The following is a 23,220-nucleotide window of genomic DNA, read 5'->3' on the forward strand; positions in this document are numbered from 1 at the left end:
CTCCCCCGTCCTGGGCCCTAATTGTGGCTGCCCTCTCAGCATCCCAGACCATCAGGGTTTCCTTTAGACTCTCCTTCCTGGAGAGCCCGTTCTGACAGTTGACTGTGGGTTTTCCTTTCCTGCTGGGGTCTCACCAGCTGGCCAGTGATGTCCTCACTGCGGAAGGCGATGGATTCAAGTTCATTGCCCCGGCTAGTGAGGGCCCGCAGGCAAGAGTCCCGACTCTCGAATCGTCGCTCAAGGAACTCGATGGATTTCCGGGCCTTTTCTTGGACCACACGGGCATAGCCCCCAGCCCGGTGGTCTGTCTCCTGCCCCTTGGCCAGGCCATCCAGCTCATTGATCACTGATGAGACAAAGCCCACACAGTATTAGTCTCAGCAATCAGCAATTATTTCTGCCTTTATCTTAGGCATCTATCTACTGATTGTCCCAGCCAGGCCCTTTCAGACTACAGAGGACTTCTTCCCTACATGAGTTTTTTCTTTTGAGGGGGGTGGCACTGGGGTTAAACTCAGGGTCTTTGTACTGAGCTATATCCCCAACTATTATTCTGAGTGTCTTGATAATTGACTAACTTGCCCATGTTGGGCTCCAATTTGTGATCTTCCTGCTTCAGCCTCCTAGAGTGCTGGGATTACAGGTGTGTGTCACTGTGCCTGGCTAGGAAGAGTCCCAGAATTTCTCACTGTCCTATCCCCTTTCTACCTCTTCCTTTGGGCTCTGCCTTCCTGCTGGGAGGAACTTACAGGATTTTCTGGAGCAGTTGTACTCAGATACACCTGGCCCCTCTACTGCATTTCTTAGTTACAAGATCAGATTTAAAAGCTTCCTTGGGCTGGGGATTTAGCTCAGTGGTTCCACCGCCTGCCCTGCAACTGCAAGGACCCAAGTTCGATCCCCGGTAGCCCCCCCCCCAAATAAATAAATAGAATAAAAAGCTTCCTCAGGAGAGGCAAGAATACGTGGCAGCTACAGGGAAAGTGAGGCACTCTTCCTCAGCTACTTGGGCTTCCAATCAAGTAGAGGCCAAAGTCCTCCAGCCAACCCCTCTGGCAGAGTGCAGGGAAGTCACCACAGAGGAAGGGCAGTCATAGCTTTACTTGCAAGGGCCCTGGTATTCCTCAAAAACATATCCTTGGCACATTACCTCACTGATACTACACGTGTGTGTGTGTGTGTGTGTGTGTGTGTGTGTGTGTGTGTGCTTGCCTGCTTATGTGTCTGGGACACGGCTTCATTTTCTGGTGAAGATTCTTTCCAAAATTCCAGCCAAAAGCCTGAGGTCAAGTGGGAAATATGCACTCCTTGGGGGCTCCGGGAGAGTTTGGGGTCTGAGGCCTCTTCTTAGTACAATGATTCATGGCTTGGGGAAGCGACATGAGCATGCTGTTCCATGGTGAGCCTGGCACTCATTGTCTGGGTATTCAGAGACATTTTCTGGAAAGGGTTCATGTGAGAATACACACACACACACACACATATGCACACACACACGATGCCCATACTATCAGTAACCTGAGGCTGCCATGTCCACACAATACATGGCTGAGGCTAGGGAAATAATGGTAGATGGGTGGATGGTACAGCAAACAGAACATCAAACAGGAAAAACTGGTATTCTATCCCAAAATCTGCTTTCCTGCTTCCAAACTAAACAGGCTTCAAAGGAGAAGCTTGTTTGTGCTTCTGCACCAGGCGGGACTTCTCAATGTTGGGGTCAGGCCTAAGAAGCACAGAGAAGGTTAAAGAGCACAAGAAACAAGCAGGGAAGGCTGTCAGCTTAACCCTTTGCTGCTCTGGGCATAGGACAGAGACTATCAAGGAAAGCATTTGTGAATAGGAACGTCCCTCTTCGAAGAGGCTGGCCTGTGTGTACAACAGAGCTATCAGTTCTGAGTACCCTTGAGGGTCATCTACTTTGCTCTGTATGTATCCTCAGTTTTTTGTTGCTGTTCCCTCCCCACCAAATTTGGATTTTTCTAGTAAAACTACAAGTTCCTCAGAGCAAGGGGTGGATCTCTTGGGAATAAGGAGTCTGAGCACACAATAGGGGCACAATCGGTGCTGGTGACTAAGAGCCTCGCTACCCTGGGGAGGTGTCTGAGGCACCTTTGGGATCTCAGGGGGGCTCCAGAGATGTCAGCAAGCACTCTTGGTTGGATCTTTCCTGACCATCCAGCAAAAAAACAAAAGTTCATTTTTCCTTTCCTTTGAAAACCTCTTGGGTCAGAGTTCAGAGACATATTCTGAAATGTAGCCCACCCCAGGACCCAGGGATGGAAGCAGGAAGCGAGGACAACATGATAGTCTTGCTGCTCTGCCTTAATGACAGCACTTGCTCTCTTCTGAAGTACAGAAAATCTTCCCTTAGGTCTAAAGACCCAGGTTTAAAAGGTTCTGGCCAGGCTGGCCACATGGGGAGGGGGAAGGAAGACTGGGAGGGTGGAGGCAGGGAGGAGGGCTGCTTCAGCGCCAACATTCTCAGGTGGTGCTAACGTGTTTCCCACAACCCCCCAGGGTTCTACAGGCTCGGCAGGGGTGGATGTTTCCTGCCCTTTGTTTCCACCCCCATCTGGCACTAAGACATTTGGGACTGGGAGGGAAGGCCCACTAGAACATCTTGGCATAGATGTCAGAGGTGGCTTGGCAGGCAGACTGCCAGTCTGGTGGCTTTTCCAGAGGACAGGACTTTCAAACTTATTCTAAGTGGCTGCAGAGAAGGGGGACATTTAAAAGTCTGGGCTTCACAATCAACTCCCAGACCCTTTGCCTCCACAGTATAGCCATCAGCTGTATTAGTTATATCAACTATATTGGACAAGAGCCCAGAGCCCAAAGTCCACTCTGAGGATGACCCACCACAGAGCTCCAGGAATTGAGGGTGCCCAGTCTGTCTCCTGGAGGCAGCCCAGCTGGCCTCCTTCGGCCAGAGGGTGGAAAAGCAAGCTCACTGGGTCCTGAGAGGCTGATCCTGTACCAGCACCAATGACCAGATGGCGGTAAGCATCCAAGAGGTAGAAATCCACAGGCATGAGTCAAGGGCATGCTCTTGGAGGGCTCCCATCAGCCTGGCCTTAGGGTGACATTGGCTAAAAGAATGCTACCTCGAACCAACAGAACGATCATGAAAAGCTACAAGACAATCAGACCAAAGGCATCTAACCACTTCAAAATCCTCCCAGCCTCCCTGCCAGACCACCCAGCAGCACTGCCGTTATCTGCCAGGGCTGAGTGTTTACCAATAACGGGAACCAGCTTTGCTGTTTTACTGCAAGCTTTATAAGGATAAAAACAAGGGCTGGGCTCATGCAGCCTCTGGTTGCTGGGACACAGGAGTCCATTTGCTCAAGCAGTTTAAGCCATGGATCAGCCATAATAATTTGAACTGCTTTGATTATTAAACAATTTTCCTTGCCCCACGCATTCCCTACATCCCTGCAAATCCTGTCTTACACGCGCACAGCGGGGCTCTGCCTGGCTGGCCCTAGGCATGGGGCACGTGTGGAGGGGGTTGCTGAACACATGGAGGGCTGCTCTGCCCTCCTGCTGGGCTCACCAATGAGGGGCACCACAAGGATGTACTTCCGGCTCTCCAGCAGCCGTGCCAGACTGGCCAGGTGGTCAATGAAGCCGTTGGTGTCTGGTACGAGGAACAAGGGTCTGATCTCCAGCTCCATCTGCCTCATCTGACTCTGGTCCTCCAGGACAGCCTATAGGGACACAGAATGGTGAGGGAGCCAGACAGTAAATGAGCAAGCAAGCAAATGGTGGAGTCAGGGCCCCTGACTGACACTGCATCAGCATCAGCATCCTGCTCCTAGGCACCTCTTCCTTGGCGGGCCTGAGGCCCAGCAAAGCTTTGAGCAGAACACAGACCAAATGGCCCATGAGATGGGGGAATCACTAAATCCTGCCTAAGACTGAGAAAAGATATTGACAATCTTGAAAATAAGTTTTCTGAAAGTAGGATTTGGGCTAAAAATCAAGAGAGGAGAGTTAAGTTCCTTAGGTATGAAAGTGGTTTCATATAAGTTATCCAGGTGGCATATACAAAAGTACTTCTCAATCCAGGCACTTATCAGTATCTTTTTTGGGGGACAGAGTCTCGTTATATAGTTCAGGCTGGCCTTGAACTCACTATGGAGTCCAGGTTGGCCTCGAACTCAAGGTGATCCTCTTGCCTCAGTTTCCTCAGTGTGGGGATTGTACACATCCAGCATTTATTAATAGAACCTGTTATTTCAATTTACCTCACTATTTAAACAAACAAACAAACACACTAAAAACACAAACCCAAAATTAAACCCAAGGCAATGTAAAAAACATGGGTATTAGCTGACCAGTAATAACTAGTCTTTTGCAGCAGCAGGAGTCTATGCAAGTGAGATGAGTTAAGACAAAACTCACACGTGCAAAGAGCTGATCAGAACGGTTGTCACCACTCTTCCCTTGCCTGGTGTGGTACTTCCTATACGTCTTTTTTCTGTTTTACTTTTGCTCCTTTGCCACAATCCTGTACAAGGGATACTATCATTGACTTCATGTCTTTCTTTATATTGACTTTAAGTTCCTTAGCCTTTTTCAGCATTGATATCGGGGAATTGATACCCTACTCATATGTTTACCAGTGCAAGCTGAATTGCCATAATAAAAAAGTGTCTCACAGGTACCACTTAAAATCATTGCACGTGGCACCAATGGTCTGTGCACCACTCCTCAGCCCTCAGAAAATACAGGGCCCAGGGCTTTCTGTTCCATAGCTGTCACATCTCTCAGGGAAGCTCCATGCACATCTGTGAAAGCCCAATGTTCTCACATCTGACAGTCTTACATGTGCAGCAATAGGCTATTGGGTTAGGTTCTGGGTATATCTGTCACTACACAACAGGTTTCTTCTGAGGATCATGGGCAAGAAGCAAACTGATCTGGTACCTGCCAAGACAGCTGTGCTCCCTGAGTAAAATCCATGGGGACCAACATAAACCTGGCAGGGAAGGCTAGCAGGAGCCAGCACCCTCATGCCCTCTCATGGCCTTCTGCCACACAAATACATGGACACAGATTTGGGTATGGTGCTGGGAGAATATATGTGCGTGCCAACTGAGTTGGGGCCCACGGTGCCGGGTGTGCCCATAAACAGTCAGCGAGGAGGCTGCTCAGGCTTCACTGACAGTGACAGTAAAACTGAAAGGGCATGTCTTCAAATGATGGGGGTGGCTCCTCTGTGACCTGCCAGGGACCTTTCCCTATGAGTAAACTTACTGCCACTGCCACCACAGCTGTAGAAGGCATAGACCAAGGGACTCTGGTAGCATGAGAAATGCTGCTGAAGTCTGCTGAAGTCTTCCTACTGATCTCACGCCATGAGGGGAAAGTACCATTGCTGTAGGCCACCTTCCCAAGGGACTCGGGTCAACTCCCCTCCCCAGAGGGCTGCCAAGGAGAGGGTGACACACACTCCACCAATCTTGGCTTGGGCAGTTCAGAAGAACAGGAAATGATCCTGCTCAGGTTTAGTGACCAACTCATTGCCCTTCTTTCAGAGAAGCATTAACATTCCTCCTCCTTTTTTTTTCCCCAGGCTTCCGTTCACTGTATTGCTTTTCTGCTGCTAGGACATTTTCTGCCTCCCTAGGTCCTAAATCTGTTTTTCTGGGTAAGGGGACAGAATAAGCATTACCATCTGTTTTGAGGAGGATGGAGGACACTGACATCTGTAGTGACAAGGACTGACATCCTAACTTTGCTCAGTACTTGCCATTATTCTCACATCTGTATTCCTGCATTGAGACATGACACAACAGCCCTGGTTCGACTCCATGAAAGAAGTGGAACTGGCTGCCATTTTTTGCCCTGTGTAAACAGCTCCTAAAATTTTCTATCGCCCTACCTTTATGCTGGCAGTAGGCAGGAGGGCTGTTAAAACCAGGCAGCTGGGGCAAAGTAAGACTACTTGGGTGTTCTTATGACAGGACAGAAGTAAAATCTAGGAGCAGAGTCTAAGGAAGCTTTAACTTCTCTGGGTTCTTGAGACTTTGGCTTGTGGCCAGAAAGGTGAACTGGCCAGGGACTCTTAGGAAGGTGGCAACCTTGCTGGCTTCCCTGGGGATGGGGTAGGGTCAAGCTGTGTGTGGGTGGTGGAAGCTAGGCTGCTGCCCTCATCCGGTCCAAGGGATGCCTGCAGACAACTTCCCTTAACCTGGCTCTGCCCAGTGAGTCACCACACAACTGCTTCCTGTTCTCCACATGCCCTCACAGAATCTCAGGAGGTTAGATGAAGCTGTACCTCCTCTTCTGGGGTACAAGTAGGTCTTGGGGAAAGTCATACCTGGGTCATGAGACAGGCTCAGTTCCCTTAAAAAGAATGGCAGACCAAAGAGGGCTTGAGAGTCCCCAGGTACTCTTCTACGGACATTCATATTTCCGGCTCTTTCTCAGTGGTGCACTGAGTGAGAGAGTGTGTGTGTGTGTGTGTGTGTGTGTGTGTGTGTGTGTGTGTGTGTGTGTCTGTGTGTGTGTGTCTGTGTCTGTGTGTTACGTGTGGATAGCAATTGCCCTCCCAACTTTTCCAGATTTTACCCGTCAAGATTCCTGGCAGCTGTGCACAGCGCCTGTGCTGGCTGTCACGTCCCATTCCAACCTCTGGGTTGCATGGTGAAAGAAGGACACAGGATGCGCAGGGAGTGAAAAAGTGATGTCTGTGGGGAGAGTGCCAAGTCCCAACTCATAGCCATAGGACACTTGGGAAGATGGGAGAAGCATGCTGCTGTGGAGTTCAGAGGCCGGTAGTGAGATTTATTTTTGTTTGTATGAGTAAAAAGCTGCAAGGGCCGGGGATTTAGCTTAGTGGTTCCGCTGCCTGCCTTGCAAGCCCAAGGTCCTGAGCTCAATCCCAGGTACCACAAAAAAAAAAACACAAAACGCTGCACAAGCCTATGGTGGAATGAGGGGGGCACAATTGGAATGCTGAGATTCAGACAGATTGCCCCTGGCCTGGAGTCAAATGTGCTGACCCGGAAGGAGAGTTCTACAGGAATCCTTCTGATGGCAGTTAAGCCTGGGACACTCTGGTCCTCAGACTGCACTGGGAACCTGAGGAAAGTGCAGGCTCTCCAAATTAGACTGGTGGCAGTAAGGCTCATACTGGTATAAAGAATGAGAGAAAGAACTTAGTTCTGTTTCTGGAAGGTGCCAAGTAACCAACTTTCTCTGAGGTATAGGAGCTTCCTGGAGCAAGCTGGTAGAGACTGGGGAAAGATATACATACATACATACATATATACCTAAAGAGGAAGCTAATAGGCTTGGGTCCTTAGGAAGGACCTCACAGGTTAAGTTCTCTTTTCTATGCAGTAGGAATGATTTTTATAATGCTGACCCACTAAAAGTTCAGACATTGAGGATTACAAATAAAAGCAATGCAAAGAGCTGACACAGAAGTTGTGCAGCTTAGAGAACCCAGATCATGAAGTAGGGTCAGACCAGGAAAAGGCCTTTTTTAGGTTTTCCTTCTACTCAGGGGCTCCAGAGGGAATGTGACTGTTTCCTTCCCTCTACAGGGTGATAGAATCATGCATCCCTAGGCCCCTCTGGCAGAGCAAAGTCTTCACCAGAAATCAGGTTTTGTGACATAGTATATTTCCACATTCACCTTGTATGTGAAAGTACCTAGCTAAGTGCCTGACACACGTATTAGTAATAAACATCAATTTCCTTTCTTCCTAATTCTCTCTTTCACTTCCTATATATCTAGGAGGGTAACTATCTGAGAAAACCAATAGGGGATAGCACTGGGAATGGGGAGGGTGGGACAGAGAACTACTGATTTCTATTTGTGACTCATAGTAGGTAGGTGCAGTGGCATGTACCCATAGCCCAACCATTCAGGAAGCTGAGGCAGGAGGATTGTTTGAACTCAAGAGTCCAGGGCTAGCCAGGGCAATATAGGGAGACTCTACCTCTTAAAAAAGTTCATAGTATTATCCTTCCTTCCTATCTATCTATCTGTCTAAGACAGGGCATCCCTGCATTGCCCAGACTGCTCTAGAACCTGCAATCCTCCTGTCTTAACCTCCCTGGTAGTTGGGATTTGTAAGTGTGTGCCACTGCACCTGGGGAATGCTATTGATTTTTTTTTTTCTGGTACCAGGGATTAAATTTGGGAGCTTGCGCTTGGGAGGCAGGTGGTGGAACCACTGAGCTAAATCCCCAGCCTAATACTATTGATTTTTAAAAGCTATGTGAATATAAATAGAAAAAGGGTGGGGCCTTTAAAAAGAAAAGGGATAGTTGGTACATAATCACAGGCAGAAACCAAGGGGCGCAGACAATGCACTGGTTACAGAAAGCAGGCAGAACTCCCCTGGGAGTATCAGTGTTAGCATCTTCATTTTTGGTACCCGGGATCGAACTCAGATCCTTGCGCTTGCGCAGCAGGCGGCGAAACCACTGAACTAAATCCCTGGCAGACATCTTCATTTGCATGCACTGCTAATGGGAAAACTGCTGCTTAGAATACCTTTTCTGGATGTCCAAAAGTACCATAAAGCTTAACATGTATTGCTTTTGTGTGTGTGTGTGGGGGGGTAATGCACACTGACCTACATCCCTAGCTCTTTTAAAATTTTTTATTTCAAGAGTTTTGCAAAAGGGCCAGGGATTTATCTCAGTGGTTCTGGCGCCTGCTGCGCAAGCACCAAGTCCCAAGTTCGATCCCCGGTACCAAAAAAAAGAACAACAAAAAAAGTTTTGCAAAGTTGCTAAGTTGCCTAAACTCGGCTTCAACTTTCAAATCTCCTGCCTCAGCTTCTCAGAGTGCTGGGATTAAAGGCATATACCACCATGCCTAGCTCCTGCCTTCTTTTTAAAAATTGTAACAACCTGCTTGCGGGCCGGGGATTTAGCTCAGTGGTTTCGCTGCCTGCCTTGCAAGCGCAAGGTTCCAAGTTTGATCCTCGGTACCAAAAAAAAGAGCAAGTAACAACCTGCTTGCTATTTCTTGTTTTATGAGGCGTGATCTTATTTTCAAACTAGATTGTAAGGTGTTGAAAAAGAACTGCCCACTTGGGAATTTCTTTTATAATACCTATAGAGCTTGATGTATTACAGGAGTTTGATGAACTAAATCACAGTCTCAGAGCTGAAGAGTACTTTAAGATACTCTGATACAATTTTAATACATAAAGCTTGTTCTGAAAAAAGCCAAAGAAGTGTTCCCTTTCCTATGGGGAGGGAGTAGCAGAGCCAAGGATGACATCTCTGAGCTTGCTTCAAGCAGCAGTGTAAGGGTGTTTCAGCCAATAGCCAGAGCATTCTATGAGGGAAGACAGGACACTGGATGCTGCTGGAGCCAGTGAGGTAGGTGGGAGCAGCTGGAGCAAACAGGAGACCCAGCACCATGGTATGTGGAGAAGTTGGAGTGGGCTTGGGTGGTGCCCAGCTTCACAGGCTGATGTGCTTTCCTGCCCTGGCGTGAACGTGCCCCTGGACTGGTAGTTTGCTGGCTCCCACCCTGCCTCCGACAGCTAGGAGCCAGGGCTGAGTGTCTGCCTTCCGCTAGCTTTCCATACAGGTGTGGGGGGCTCTGTGCATACCCCATTGTTCCACAACATACCCTCCCTCCCCCAAGCTGGGTGGCAGTGTGAATGAACTGTGGCTATATTTAGAGTAAAACTCCTGGGGCCACCACAAAGGACTGACTGCATCTTCAGGAGGGTGGGTGGGCGGGAAGGGGACAGGGGAGAGAAGCTATTTTCAGAACACATGTCATTGCTGGCTACAGAGTAAGACTGTGGCCATAATGCAAAGGGAAACAATAGCTGTGGCCAGAGGAAGAGCCTGTTATGTTTCAGGTGGGATGTTTGCAACTGCTCAGGAAACCTGACCCCGCCCGACAGCAGCACAAATCACAGCACAGACTCATGGAGGCAGGGAGAAGGCGGGGGATTCACAGGCCTGGGCCAGTATTAGGTGCCAAGAGGCCACACCTCATGCCTGGAGGAGGATTTTCAGTGACTACTTGGCCCTGGGGGCCTGGTTAGGAATGAAACACTTCTGACCAATTTCCCAGACAAACCATGTACCCTGCTTTGGTCTCTGGACACCTCCCAAGAAGGCAATGGGAATGAAAAGAACTCAGGCGGAAAGCACTATGGTAAGCAGGACCAAGCCCAATACGGAGAGCTGTCTCAGGCAACAAGGAAAAGTCTGGATTGAGCTGCAAAGTGTGGCCTCAAAGCCCCGGGTAGGCGGACTTGGCACCCCCAACATCTAGGGGCCTGCCTAGGTGCTGCAGCTCCAGCTGCACAGGTCCCGAGAGCTCCCCACGGCCCGTTTCTGACCTCCAGTCGGCCCCATTCACCAGCCTCTGTGCAACGCCGGAAGCAGGGAGGGACAGACTTTAGAGGGAGGCCAGGCCTTACCTCCCCCATCCTCACAGATGAGCTGAGACCCAGGGGTCTAGGTGGGAGCAGGGAAGTGGGGGTGTGGCTACAGCCCCAGATCTCACTTGGACTTTATAGCCACCTTGGGGGCCAAGGGGATTTTGTTCAACCCCATCTTCATATCCCCTTCCCCAAACATGTGTGGTTCCTGTTTTGCTGCATCTGTAAAAGGCGCTGGGAAGTGGGGACTTGCCTTACACCTCTAGGTTAACACCCTGGAGACTGGTGGAGTTTAGAGCAGTGTAATTTACAGCCCATCTCTCCGATCTTTGATTCTCCTTTCTTCCTTATTGTATTAGTGTGACCCAGGTACCTGCCAACAATAATGGCCTCTCTAGCTAGGAGCCTCTCCTCCACTCCCAGGACAATTTATACCTTTTCCTTGGGATTTTCCCCCCTTAAATTAAACAAAAAGAGGAAAAATGGAGAAGGTTAACATGGGTTTGGCGCGCTGAAGCCCCGTGGTTCTGGGCAGGGAGCCAATGGCCCGAGGGCACACACATGTGTGTGCTCTCCCAGAAGGGCCTTCACCGGCCCTGTTTTACAGCCACCTCGGCACAGACTCCAGGGTTCACGCATATGGCCAGACAGATGTGTCTGGCTTACGTTCAAGGCTGGAAAATGAAGAATTATGGAAGTGAAGGGCCCCGGGCATTAAAGGGGTGGGGGAGGAAAAGGGGGAATTTTTCCTCTGCTGAGAAATCCTCCTGTGGCTGTGAGGCTGGAGGAAAGAGGCTGACAGGAGGCAGGGCCGCCAGCAGCAGTGCATGTGGGGCCTGTTCTTAAAGGGGCCACATCAACCTATGCTTCAACAGCTTAGAGCAGGCCCTTAAGGCCAAGGCCTAAGCAGCCTCCTCTGAAGGAGATGATGGGGGGAACAGACCTCCCGAATAGGGCCACCCAGGGCACTAGAAGTCATTAGACCTCCAATTATTAGGGTACTGGATGTTGCTGGAGAGGCCAGCATGGACACAGAACTCTGGACAGGGATAGATCCATGTAGCATTTGGTTCCACAGCATTCCGTATTTTTAAAAAAAATAACACTTGCTCACATATTTAATCACTTGCTTAAGACTGGCCCCTCTACTACATGGTATACTCTGGGATATGATATTTTTGTTCACTTCTGTGTCCCCCAGCCACCAGCATGTTTAATGCTGAACACCACTTGTTAAAATGAGCTGAAGACATGGTCCTTGAGCTCAAGGAGTTCATAGTATGGTGGTGGTGGGGAAACCCCTGAAATATCTGTAATATGAGACATGATAGCAGTTCCTCAAATGAAACATAAATCAACACTACAGGAACACTGAACAGAGAGATGAATTTCTCCTGGGGGGAATCAGGAAAGGCTTCACTGAGGAGGTGGAGTTTCATTTGACAACTGAAGGAGGAATAGAATTTCAACAGGTAACAGGAAATGTGGAGCAGAAAAAGAGTAGTTTGGTTTGAGGGACAGTATCACAAAGACCAGAGAATGGGAAAAGGTAACACACATCTAGGGGTGGTGAGCAGGGAGGAAAGTTAGTGTTACTCCCCCAAGCAGGAGGGCCTTAGTGACTAGTTAGTTGGCCACTTAGTTCACACTGTCATTCATTCTGAGGCCTCTAGCAACTCTGACAGGTGCTATACAATTTTTGTTTCACAGATGAGGAAGCAGGCTTTGCCTGGGGTCATATGGCCAGCAGTGGCTCATGGGGATGTGACAATGGGAGAAGCTGGAGAAACAGTCAAGGAATATATCAGAGGGCCGTCGATATCACAGAAGAAATTAGACTTTATTTTACTAGCCAAGAAAAAGCATCAATGATTTCTGAGCAGGGAAGTAGCTCTTTTGGGAACAGAATAACGCACTGGAGGTAGGAAGGTGAAACAGGAGCCAGATGGTCAGACTGTGAACTACACAACTCTAGGAGGGGCCATTCACAGGCTACGGTCAATGGCCTTCCCTGAAGCTGTGCAATGCAAGGGCCTTGAGAGCCACAATCAAAGCAAGCCTTTGAACTAGGCAAGCAGTGGCAATGGGAATAGGGCAGAGAAGAGGGAGTAAATGAGTGAATAGATAGGATCTGATAAAAAAAATGGACAGGAGGGGTAAATAGCCAAGATGAAGTTTAAGATGATGCTCTACTGGTTACCATCTGTGAAGCCACCACATACAAACACTTACAAAACACCAACTCAGCTTGCTGAGATTAAGAAAAAATAGAAAAGGATGGAGACCAAAAAAACCAAAACAAAACAAAACAAAAAAGGGCGATGAGAAAGCTCAGGAGGGTGGTAGTCTGGTTAGCAGAGAAGACAATGTCATTCATTTGTACTTATAAGAGGAAGGAAACTGGAGGAAGGGAGCTTTGGGGTCCAAGATGGGTCCTTGGTGATTTCTGGTACAAGTTTCTCCAACTACTGGGTTGGCGGTCAAGACATGGAAGCAGTGAGTAGGGCCACCTGCACTAAACACCATGCCTAGGAGGGGCAGCTGAAGGGAGAGCTGAAAATAGGTATCCCTAGAGATGCTGAGGAGGATGGCTTAATGCTTACCAGTGCACACAGCTGTCTTTAAAGGGAGGCTCTTTCCTGTCTGCTTTGAGCCCTAGATAAGAAGTAGGCATATAGTGCAAGGGGAAAGGCCTGGGAAAGCCACAGAGAAAAAAAATTGCTGGATGGGCTAGGGATTTAGCTCAGTGGTTTCGCCGTCTGCTGCGCAAGTACAAGGACCCGAGTTCGATCCCCAGTACCAAAAAAAAAAAAATTCCTGGAAGGGAAGGTTTGGGTCCCCTGAGAAGACTGAGAGTGGGGGAATCCCCTGCTTGGAGATGAGGTAGCTTCTCTTTGGGAAGGTGTGGAGAGTACCTTGTCCAGAAGGGGCTCTTCCATTACATGGGAACCCACATTATTAGCTTGCAGCTATGGTACCCTCTCTTTCCTCCTGAGAAGAGGTACTCTCCATGAGTATGTTGGTATGGTACAGGGGAAATCTGAAGCCCTGAGGTTGCATGCAAGATTATGTGCAGTGTCCTTGATACAGCCTTACAGAGTGAGAAGTCTTCAGATTCTCCAAGAAGACTCAGTCTTTGCTTTGGAGCCTGTGATGAAGGAGACGCCAGGGATAGAGACACAGTATTAGAATGTAATGGTGGAGTAAGACAATGGTGGGGTACAGCTGGAGAGAACACTGTGAGACTTTTGCTGAGAGAGTCCTGTTTGCTCCTACTGCCTGTCCATATCCCCTCATGTCCTGTACAGCCACCACCCTGATGTCAACCGCCCTCCCCAGGCAGTCCCCACCTGGATCTTTTCTTGGCGACGCTGCTGCTCGGCTATCTTCCTGGCTAGAGCCAACTTCTTGGCCCGAAGTTCCCTGATGTCATCCTCGCCTCCGCTGCCTTCACCCTCTGAATCTTCCTCAAAGTCTTCAATCACCACGTCTTCTTCCTTTGGGTGGTGAAATATAGCATGCGACTGTGAGCCCACGGACTTAATGAATCCACCCTCTCTCCTTTAAAGTCCCCACTCCATGCTGACTGGGACCATTCCTTGAGAAGGGTCCTATGGTATGTGCTTCCCTTATTCAGGAAAAGGGGAGTGGTGAGTAGTCATATTTTCCCTCACTGCTCCTTTTCACACTCTAGGGCTCTTTACTTACACACGCACACCCTAAGTCATTCACAATCACACATGTACACTTACATGCTTGTACTCACACTCCTTTTTCTTCCCTGAACACACTCATAGTCAAAGGTTGGGCCTATTTTCATTCTGAAGTCACAAATGATTCAAGGGGTAAATAACAGAGAAAGTTAAACCACCCAATTTTAATCTAATTCATGCTAATGACCTGACAGGATTCAGCTCTGGTCAACAGCTGGGAGTTAGGCAAGGAAGCTCCCTTGGCCCAGACAGCGTCAGAAGCAGATGCTGTAGCTCAGCAGACCTTGCCCTGGTTTCTTTTTAAGACCACAGCCTGGTGGTGTGGGGACTGCTGGGCCTTATTACAGGAATTCACATGACATGGCCTTGCTCAGCTGCCCTCCCAGGGCCTGGGCAGGGTAGGAGGGGGCTGGCTAGCTTAAGGAACCTCTTGCCAGGCTGGTGGAGCCTTCCCCAGGGATGGCACCTCCCCACTGCAGCCTCAGCTCTCAGCAGCCATTGCTCTCCGGGTGGTCCCTGCTCCATTCTTTACTCTCTCACTTTTGGCCTTGGTCAACAGAAAACATGCAGCTGCCCAAGAGAGCTTCCTTTGAGGGACAGGGTTAGCAGGGGTACATGGGGAGTGATTCAGCAGAAGAATCCTGTGATTTTAACAGGATGATAATAACTATAGCAACAGCTATCATGCTTAGGGCTGCTTATTGGTCATATAGTGGCATTTTTTATTTTCATAATGGCCTATGAAATAGGTGTTATTACCAACCTTATTTTTATAAATGAACAAACCAGAGTTTAAACAACCTCTAAGGTTGCATATATAATAAAGGACAGAGCAGGGACTCAAATCCAAATAAGTCTGGCTCCAAAGTCTGTGCTCTTGTCATCATAATGAACAAATCCACACGGTGGAGGTCCTGAATCAAGACAGAAAGCCCAGATTCGGTTCCTAGTGGCTCAGCTTTGCCAGGCCTAGACCTGTTCAGCCCAGACTGCTCTCTCCTCTAAGTGGGATTCTCTTGGTGGAAGTAGAGTGAGTGGGTAGGTGAAGGAGGACAGCAGGGTTGAAGGAAGATGGGTAGTTCTGTATCATGCCTAAGGAACTAGACTCTGTTCTGTTCATAAAGAAGGATGCCCGAAGAAACATTATCCCCACTTCTTCCTATCAGCTTCAGTGACTTAGTCTTGTAGTAGAGATGAGATCTGAAGATGAGCTAAAACTGCTACTGTACTGAGAGGTCTCAGGGGTCTGTTCACAGTCACCACTCATTTGCCAACCTCTGGTCATGGGAAAGAGGGATACTGTGTACATTCCCTTCCTTGTTCAACGGGTTAACCTGGACAGGAGCAAGTGGAACAGAATGCCTGCCAGGCCTGTGAGGAATGGTGCCCCTGTGTACTCTGACTAGACATGTGCAGGGTTATCATGGGCCCTCAGGGAGCTGGACTGAGGTCAAAGGACGGTCATAGAAGCTTGTCTGAGGTTTTCGAAGCTCTCACAGCAAACGAGGAAGTGAAGGGTTATGAAATTACACAGACCAGGGTAAGCAGGGTTTCCCAGGGGCCACTAACATAAAGGAACCCAGGAGGTTCGTGGGAAAAGGAAGAAGTGGGCAGCCTGGCGTGGGTCACAACCTTTGTCTGCTCAGTAAGCTTGAGGAGAGAGAGAGTGTGTGGCATAGTCAAGTTCTGGGACTAGAGAGCTGGTTTGCTCCTTGGAAGAAGGGAGGCCTATTTGGGCTTGTGCTGTGGATTCCAATGGCCTAAGGACATCTCTTATGGAAAATCCTGGAGAGGTAGTCTTGTTAAACCCCTTCATCACCTGCCTCAGCTTTCCAGTGTGGGTCAGATAACAGACCACAGTGCTGTCCCTGCTTCTCACACGGCGCCCAGGGATGTGGTGTGACTACTCTGTCCACCCAAAGCCTGGACAACCCCTTGCCTTTAGCAACTCCACTGCCTCCTCCCATGCTGACAGCTCATTCTTTTCCATTATTTCCTGCCCAGGTTTCATTTGGAGAGTCTGGAATCATGGGCTCAGCTATATCCCTGGAACTACTTCTCTCCTGGAAGCTGAGCCCTGTGTCATCAGGGGTGGGGTGGATTCTCCAGCTATCCTAATAAAGCCAGCCTAAGATTCTGCTGCTAGAAGACTCTGTTCCAAAGGTGGCCACTCTATCACTGCCTTAAATCCTGAATGACAGCTTCCAGCTGACATCTGGCTTCCTTGGCCTGTTGCTGATTTCATCCTTGTACCCCGCCCTGCTCCACCGGGTGCTTGAGACTGCCGTGGGCCAAATGACTGTGTTGGCCTATGGGTGACCTGGCCTCTGGCTAGAGTTGCTTCCGTCCCTGCTCTCAGTCCCACATTCCTTCCCACCTAAGTTCCCACTGTCTTTCACACTGTGGAGTAAAAAGAAGGAGTCAACCTTCAGGCAAAAGTGAGGTGTGCATATGCCCAAAGTTACCCACACCCAAACACACAGCAGAGAGGCTGGGATGATGCTAAATGCATATATACTCTGACACCAACACACACTCACATTTACTTAGAACCCACAGACAGCAAGAGAGCTGGCAGCAATGTTCAGTTAAACTGACATATAAACCGAGCACACACAGACCCACATTAACACTCCCCACCCGTAAAGACATACATGCATAGCAGGGCAACTACCAATGAGGTTGTTTGCAGGGGTGGGTACACAGGCTTATGCACACACGTGTAAACACAAACACACACAAACTCAGAGGATGGAGTGAAGCAAGGGCTACAGGAACAACTAAGGGCAAACAAACAAGATGAGAATTCCTTAATCACATCAGGATGTGCAGGAGGGAGGGAGGGAGGGAGTAAGGGAAGGAGAATAGGCCAGGGGAGGGGTGATTTTCCACACGGGGCCAGCAATGTCAGCTTTTCCTGTATGTGTGCTGGAGGCTGGAGTTCAGGCCCGTGCTGAGCTGAGCAACACACATCTATAAACTTGATCCTCAGCCTGAACCCTAATACCCTCTCCCCTCCACTCCCTTTCCTAAGCCTCCAGAGCTGCACATTATTAAACTTTTTCTTTCCCTTCTCCTCCAATGCAACATTAAAAAGTAGCATCTGGAACTCGTAGGAGAGTGAGATAGAGGCACTGGGGTGGACTGGCAGGAAGAGGCACCAGCAGAGTGCACTCTTGAGAAGCTGGCTGTCAGGTCAACACAGACATTGCTCTGAGAGGATATAAATAACCCTGAGTAGAAGCTGCAGCCATGGGTGGGGGGGAGGGGAGCCTTCCCTCTGCCACAGCGGGCTCTTCCCGAATAGTACCTCATCTTCCAGTTGTTTTCCCTCTTGGCTTCCCATTTCCTTTCCCATGGTGTCTGGGACGGGTGCCACTGACACATATTTTCCACCCTTGAATGCCAGCAGAGGCTCTTCTTGTCCACAAAGGGCTTCCAGAAAATACTTCAGCACTGTGACCCTTTTGCAGTCGGCTGCAATAACCTACAGGGCAAGAGGGAGAGAAGAAAAACACCGTTTTCTGAAGGAGAAGATGAATCTGAGAGACACTGTTGGCTGTGGGGTACATGAGAAGTGTGTCAAAGTTACTGGGAGGAAGGGAGTGAGCAGAAGCATGTGTGTGCATGTGTAAGGAGGTGAGTGAGGGTTGAGACCAAGGTCTTCTGAAGGAAGGACATCACCAAGGTCTCTCCTTAGGTCATCCCTGGGGCAGCAGACAATGCAATGACCAATGCCATGTGCCCTCAGGGCTTATGCTTTTCTTTTACTAAAATCCTAATATAAAAAAGAATAAATTAAGTTCTTCTAGGTTTGGAATATAATCCGTAGAAGGAGTTATAGAGTGCAGAACACTGGTTGTTACAGAATGGCACTTTCTGGCACCTTTTGCTGCTGCTCTTCACTTGTCCCCCATTCTAGCTCCAGATTCTTGCCAGAAGAACTTGCAGCCTGGGTGAAAAATGAATGACAGAGCTCTCTCTTGGCTGTTTTGTTTCAACCAGGTCACTCAGGGCTCCTTCTGATAGGTTCCTGGCGCATTTAAGAGCTTCTCACGTTCAAGAGACTGGGGTTGGGCAGATTTTACCCAAGCTTTGCTTGTGCCAGGTTCAAATCAGTTGCTCTCATGTGACCACTCAGGACACATGCTGGTGCTCTCACACAAGCTACAATGAAATTGTAGCTAAGATGAAATTTATTACCTTGAGCAATCATCAAATTTGTCATTGTTTCATGAAGTGTCCACAGCCATTCAGTCTGGGGTACTCCCTAAAGACTATCCACACATGCCCTTACCTGCAGTGCTGCCTGTGTTACTTATGGCCACTTCCATTCTTGCCCACTGCTGCCCCTCTCTTCCTCCCTGGACTCTTAGGTCCTGTCTTCCCTACTGATGGGGCACTCACCACAGAGAGGGCCCTGTTTATCTGCAGCTCAGAAGACAAGGGTCACTCCATATAGGAACACACTGCAGTGGTGAGACAGGCTAGGAGGCAGCCCCTTCATTCACCTCATACTGAATGCCTGGCTCCTGATTTGATGACTCCTCATTTCTGAATTTGAAAGGGACTGATATGTTGCATCATGCAGTGAAGGACTAACATGGAGAGACTGGCTGTTGACTCGTGGTTTTATGGCTACACATGTTACTTCCCTCATCTGGACAACAACTCCAAAGGTGGCAGACTACAGCTCATACTTTTCATACCTCACAGCAAGGGCTGTAAGGACAAGCTCCGTACACAGTAGACTTATATAAAGACTAGGTGGCACTGGGAATTCAACAGTTGAAGCAGGCACAAGCCATGTCCTCCAGACACTATGGAAATGATTACTACTCTGCCAGTGGTTGGCCAGGGAAACTGTGGCACACACTAGTCACTAGTCATGCTTCGTTCTCTGCAACCACCTCCCCTGCCTAGACACTGGCATCTCAAGCTAAGTATGCTGACCACCTCCACCCAAGAGGCTGACCTAAAAAGTTCTCACCTACCCAGAAGAGGCTCAGAGAAAAGGATAGCCTCTGGAGCCTGGGGAGCCTGGTCTTGGGCTTATCTCCTTAAAGAAGGAAGGAAGCCTGCTTGGGCTAGGGCAGGTAACCACGGTCCCATCGCGTGCATTCAAACATGTGATGAGGAAGGCTAGAATACAGAAGCAGGGGCTAAAAGGCCTTAAAGAACAGAGCTGAAATGAGTAATAGCCTGGCAGGCAGCACGCACAGTGGCCTCCTTGCATCCCCAGCCTCTCACTTGCAGAGGAAACTTCTGCATTTCCACAAGACTGCCAGTTTCCTCTCTGTGGTCTAATTTTAACCACCTTGTCGTTACAGAGTGTGTCAGTCACCTGACCCCACTATGACCTCTGACCTTATGCCCCAGCTACTGCGTGCACTATGGAGAATTATGTAATGGGTTCAGGACTTTCCTTTTTGGCATGAGGCTGCTGCCATTAAATGGAGAGGAGGTGGGAGTGACGGGGCAGGGACAGAGAAGCAGTTTGTGATGGTCCTTGGCTCACCTGGATGGTAAGAGGGCCACAGACACTCCTGCCGAATCTGCACCAGAAACCTTCCCAGGAGGCAGAGGGTGTGCACGCAGACAGGCAGGCAGGAACACCTGGATAGTATACAGCATGGCTCAGGAAGAAAGTATGATTCCTGGCCAAGGAGGAGAAAGGCCACATGTGTGGACGTGGGACTCCTGGAGATGGGGATTTCCAGGGCACAGCAGGACTTGGGGATGCAGACATCCTGAGCGGACCTGCGGCACATCCTTAGAGGATTAGTGGGAATTGTCCAACACACGGTGAGACAAGCAGAATGGGACCCTCCCCTTTTTCATTTCCATGTCTTCAGAAGGAAGCTAGTTTTCTTGGGGATTTTGTCTGCTATCGCCATTAGTCCTTCCCTAGAGCAAGGACACTCCTGTCTGACTGATAAAAGGGCTTTGATCCATGGGGTCTCTGAGTTGGTGCTAAAAGATCTGAAAACAATACTATTTGAAGAGAGCAAAGTCACCTAGTCTTTTGGAAGAATGTTCTCTCTCCTTTGCAATCCAACTGGCAAGAATAGCAAGGTTGTGTAGAGTCTTTAGGCTCCTAAAGTGCACGAGGACAGTGAGCTATTTAGGAGATGGAGAATCTGAGAGGCAGACCATCCAGGGCTTGCACAGGAACACAGGGAAACCACCTATCTTCAGCCAAGTAAACTTACAATGGGGGAAGCATAGCTCTCTTGACCCTGGAGCTCTTTGGGAGACTTATGGGAATATTCTATTGCACAAAGCCTCTAGCATTTGAATCAGAGAAAGAAAAAAAAAAAGCCATACAAAACAAAAGAAACAAAAACAGTTTAACATGTTTAATAAGGGACATCAAGATGAAAGAAGCCTTTCAAACCATCTTCAAAAAGCAAACTCTGAGGCCAGGTGTGGTGGCACAAATTTGTAATCCCAGTGCTCAGGAGGCTGAGGCAGGAGGATTGGTACCATCCCGGGCTACATAATGAGTTCAGGGCCAGCTGGAACTACATAAGGAGACCTTGTCTCTGGGCTGGGGATTTAGCTCGGTGGTAGCACCGCCTGCCTTGCAAGCTAAGGACCCGAGGTTCAATCCCCGGTACCAAAAAAAAAAAAAAAAGGAGACCCTGTCTCAAAAAAGGAACAAATAAACCAAAAACAAACAAAAAAGCAAACTCCAACACTGTCTTTTCTTAGTAAAGGAGGACTTCCTCGTAGGAGAGAGGTTAAAGCTAGGTTCCCTGCTTGGAAATAAAGGAGTCCAGATGAAGTCTGTGACATAATCCTCACAATAATTCTGCTGATGAGCACATTTTTCCATTCTGTATCAATGAAAAGCAGAGAATGCAAAATGGTATGTACACTGTGGCTTGGGAAACCTCTAGATTCGCCAGAGAAGAAAGAGCTGGGCAGGAACAGCTTCCTTTCTGGGCTGTGATAGGTGGGGCTGAACTAGGGCTGGAAGTGGGTAAAGGGTTGCTGGTTGGAGAATACCATGGGACTTAGTGTACCTTTCTGGTGTCAGTCTTTGCTGTTTGGAAGAGAGACTCATTTCACAGATTATCAAGAACTACAAAGTTAATAGACAAAACTGTTTCGCATGAATCATTTTAGCCTTGAAAAGAACACTGGGGCTTTAGGTCAGGGAACAGCTGAAAGAAAGGCACCCAAAGAAAGCCCCTTTCTCTTCCCTTGAAGATCATCTGAGGCAGCTTGCCCCAAAGGCAGGAACTGAAACCTTGAGCTTCAAGGGCTCCAGTTATCACCCCAATCAGGTCCAGAGCAAAGAACCAAGCAGAAAGGGAAACTGAAAGTTTGATGTGGAGAGGTGATAGTAGTCCCCTGGCCTGTGTGAGGCTGAGTTCCTTCGAGAGATACTGTGAGTAGGCAGTAGGAGAGTGGGGGTGAGGCCGAGGGGAAGGTGAGATGCTGAGAAATGCAGGAAGAAACCTCTAGGCCAAGACCGGCCTACCAGGCTGGGGCATCTTAGGTGGAGACGTGGGTAAGTAAGGAAGAATGGTGTTCTCTGAAAACTGGTGACTTTCCACAACCAGTCCACAAGGGCAAGCCAAGCCTAGGCAGAGATGCCTTGGGAGGAAGAGAAAAGGGAAACCTATGCTGCCTTATGGAAGGTAGGGAAGGGTGAGAGAGAAAATGAGCTGCATAGTAGGCATCGCATACTGATGTTTGCCGAGTTGCATGGTGTAACACCTCAGAACAGCCTTGAGGAAGAGAGAAAACCCCAGATTTGGCCAGAGAATTTGAGGAGGGCTGGGGAGCTGAACCAGGCCTCTGGATGAGAACTCTAGGGAACAGGGACTCACACCATTTTTTTATTGGGTCCCTGTTTTCTCAAAACAGGCTTCTTGGAAGGCATGAGGATTATAGCAGCTAGTCATTTGCAATATTATTTTTGTTGCACTTTTGGTTTGGGAGAATCAGAATTTAAACTTTCACTATCAGCTAGTTCTTTTCTTCTGGTCTTAAGAAGTCCAGCTTGCTACTGCTCCTTTGGTTAAAGAGCAAAATCACACGGGTTTTCCCCTACAGATTGAAGTTTACAGGTTGTTTTTCTTGTTTCTCTAAATGGAGTCAATTATTCTCACATTTGTTGAAACCTTCAATCAAATTTTATAGCTTGTTAATTTTACAGAATGTCCTTAAAGCAAATAAGATGCAGACAGGAAAGTGAAGTCTTGCTGAGACTAAGAAACCTTAAAATAGCGTCCAAATCCACCACCAAGGCTGGTAAAATACAGGTTGCTTGGCTGGCTTCTGAGGTCAATTAGCAATGGGTTAATTATCATCTTTAATGAGCCAAGCCAACAGGACTGGCTACAAGAAATTTAACTCAGACTAATGTGTTTTCACAAACCAGGCAACTCTAGTTATGCATGCCTCACCCTCACAGGAGACTGAAGGGTGGGAAGCACAATTTTGTAGCAGCCAAGGGTGGGTCAGCCTGAGAAAGGGTCTGCCAATGAAAGTTCAGACACAAGAAATGAAGAATACCACACAGGGAATCCTCTGGAGCTGAGAGGACAGGGGAAATAGTTTATTCACATTCCTAGGGGGAGGGGCTTCCTGGTAGGGAGCAGACTCCAAAGGCAGGAGGGAAACTGGCCATAAGATGTACAACCACTCTGAAGACAGAGGCAGTAGTTTAGGACAGGGAGACAGATACAGCCTATCTGAACTGGAACAAGTTTGAATGAAATGGAGAGAGAGGGTAAGGGGTCAGAGGGGAGAGAGGGGAACAACCTGTGCTAGAGCTGAAAGACTAAGGGGACAAGAGGGAGAAGAAGCATGGTCCTGTACCAGATGCATTTCCTGACAAGCCTCAGGCACACTGCCCTAGGCATCAATTTGAAGAGTCCTTCACTCTTCCCTATTCCTGCTCCAGCATGGCCTCATTTCTATGCAAGCTGCCAAGCACAGGCCACTTCCCCAGTCACTTCTGACCCCAAAGTCGAGATCCAGCCCTCCTCAGTCCTATATTGGTCTGTGCTAGCTGACAGGGTCAATGGATCACAAGACAAAAGGCTAACAGCACTGGTCAATACACAGAAGCCATACCTCTCCATGCCCTTATTCTCACCAGTTGT

The 23,220-nt window shown here is 48.6% G+C and overlaps 1 protein-coding gene across 9 annotated transcripts in view; it reads right to left on the minus strand.

The window, feature by feature from the left end:
- Smg6 (SMG6 nonsense mediated mRNA decay factor) overlaps window positions 1–23,220 on the minus strand; it is a 239,868-nt gene that overhangs the window by 5,056 nt on the left and 211,592 nt on the right. For 5 of the 9 annotated variants that reach the window (XM_004857170.4, XM_004857168.4, XM_004857167.4 and 2 more), the window contains 4 exons: window positions 17,409–17,585; window positions 13,736–13,882; window positions 3,560–3,713; window positions 135–346 (listed from right to left, as the gene is read on the minus strand). In XM_004857170.4, coding sequence (XP_004857227.1) covers window positions 135–346; window positions 3,560–3,713; window positions 13,736–13,882; window positions 17,409–17,585 — 690 coding nt within the window. Of the gene's footprint in view, window positions 1–134; window positions 347–1,212; window positions 1,420–3,559; window positions 3,714–3,736; window positions 6,449–13,735; window positions 13,883–17,408; window positions 17,586–19,616; window positions 19,715–23,220 lie in introns of those variants that run through there. The other 4 variants (XR_002386908.2, XM_004857169.4, XR_002386909.2 and 1 more) reach the window with 4 other exon arrangements.

The sequence above is a fragment of the Heterocephalus glaber genome, unplaced genomic scaffold (genome assembly GCF_053883595.1).
Source record: "Heterocephalus glaber isolate CG9 unplaced genomic scaffold, H.glaber_assembly_v1.0 deba00001564, whole genome shotgun sequence".
Classification (NCBI taxonomy): Eukaryota; Metazoa; Chordata; class Mammalia; order Rodentia; family Bathyergidae; genus Heterocephalus; species Heterocephalus glaber.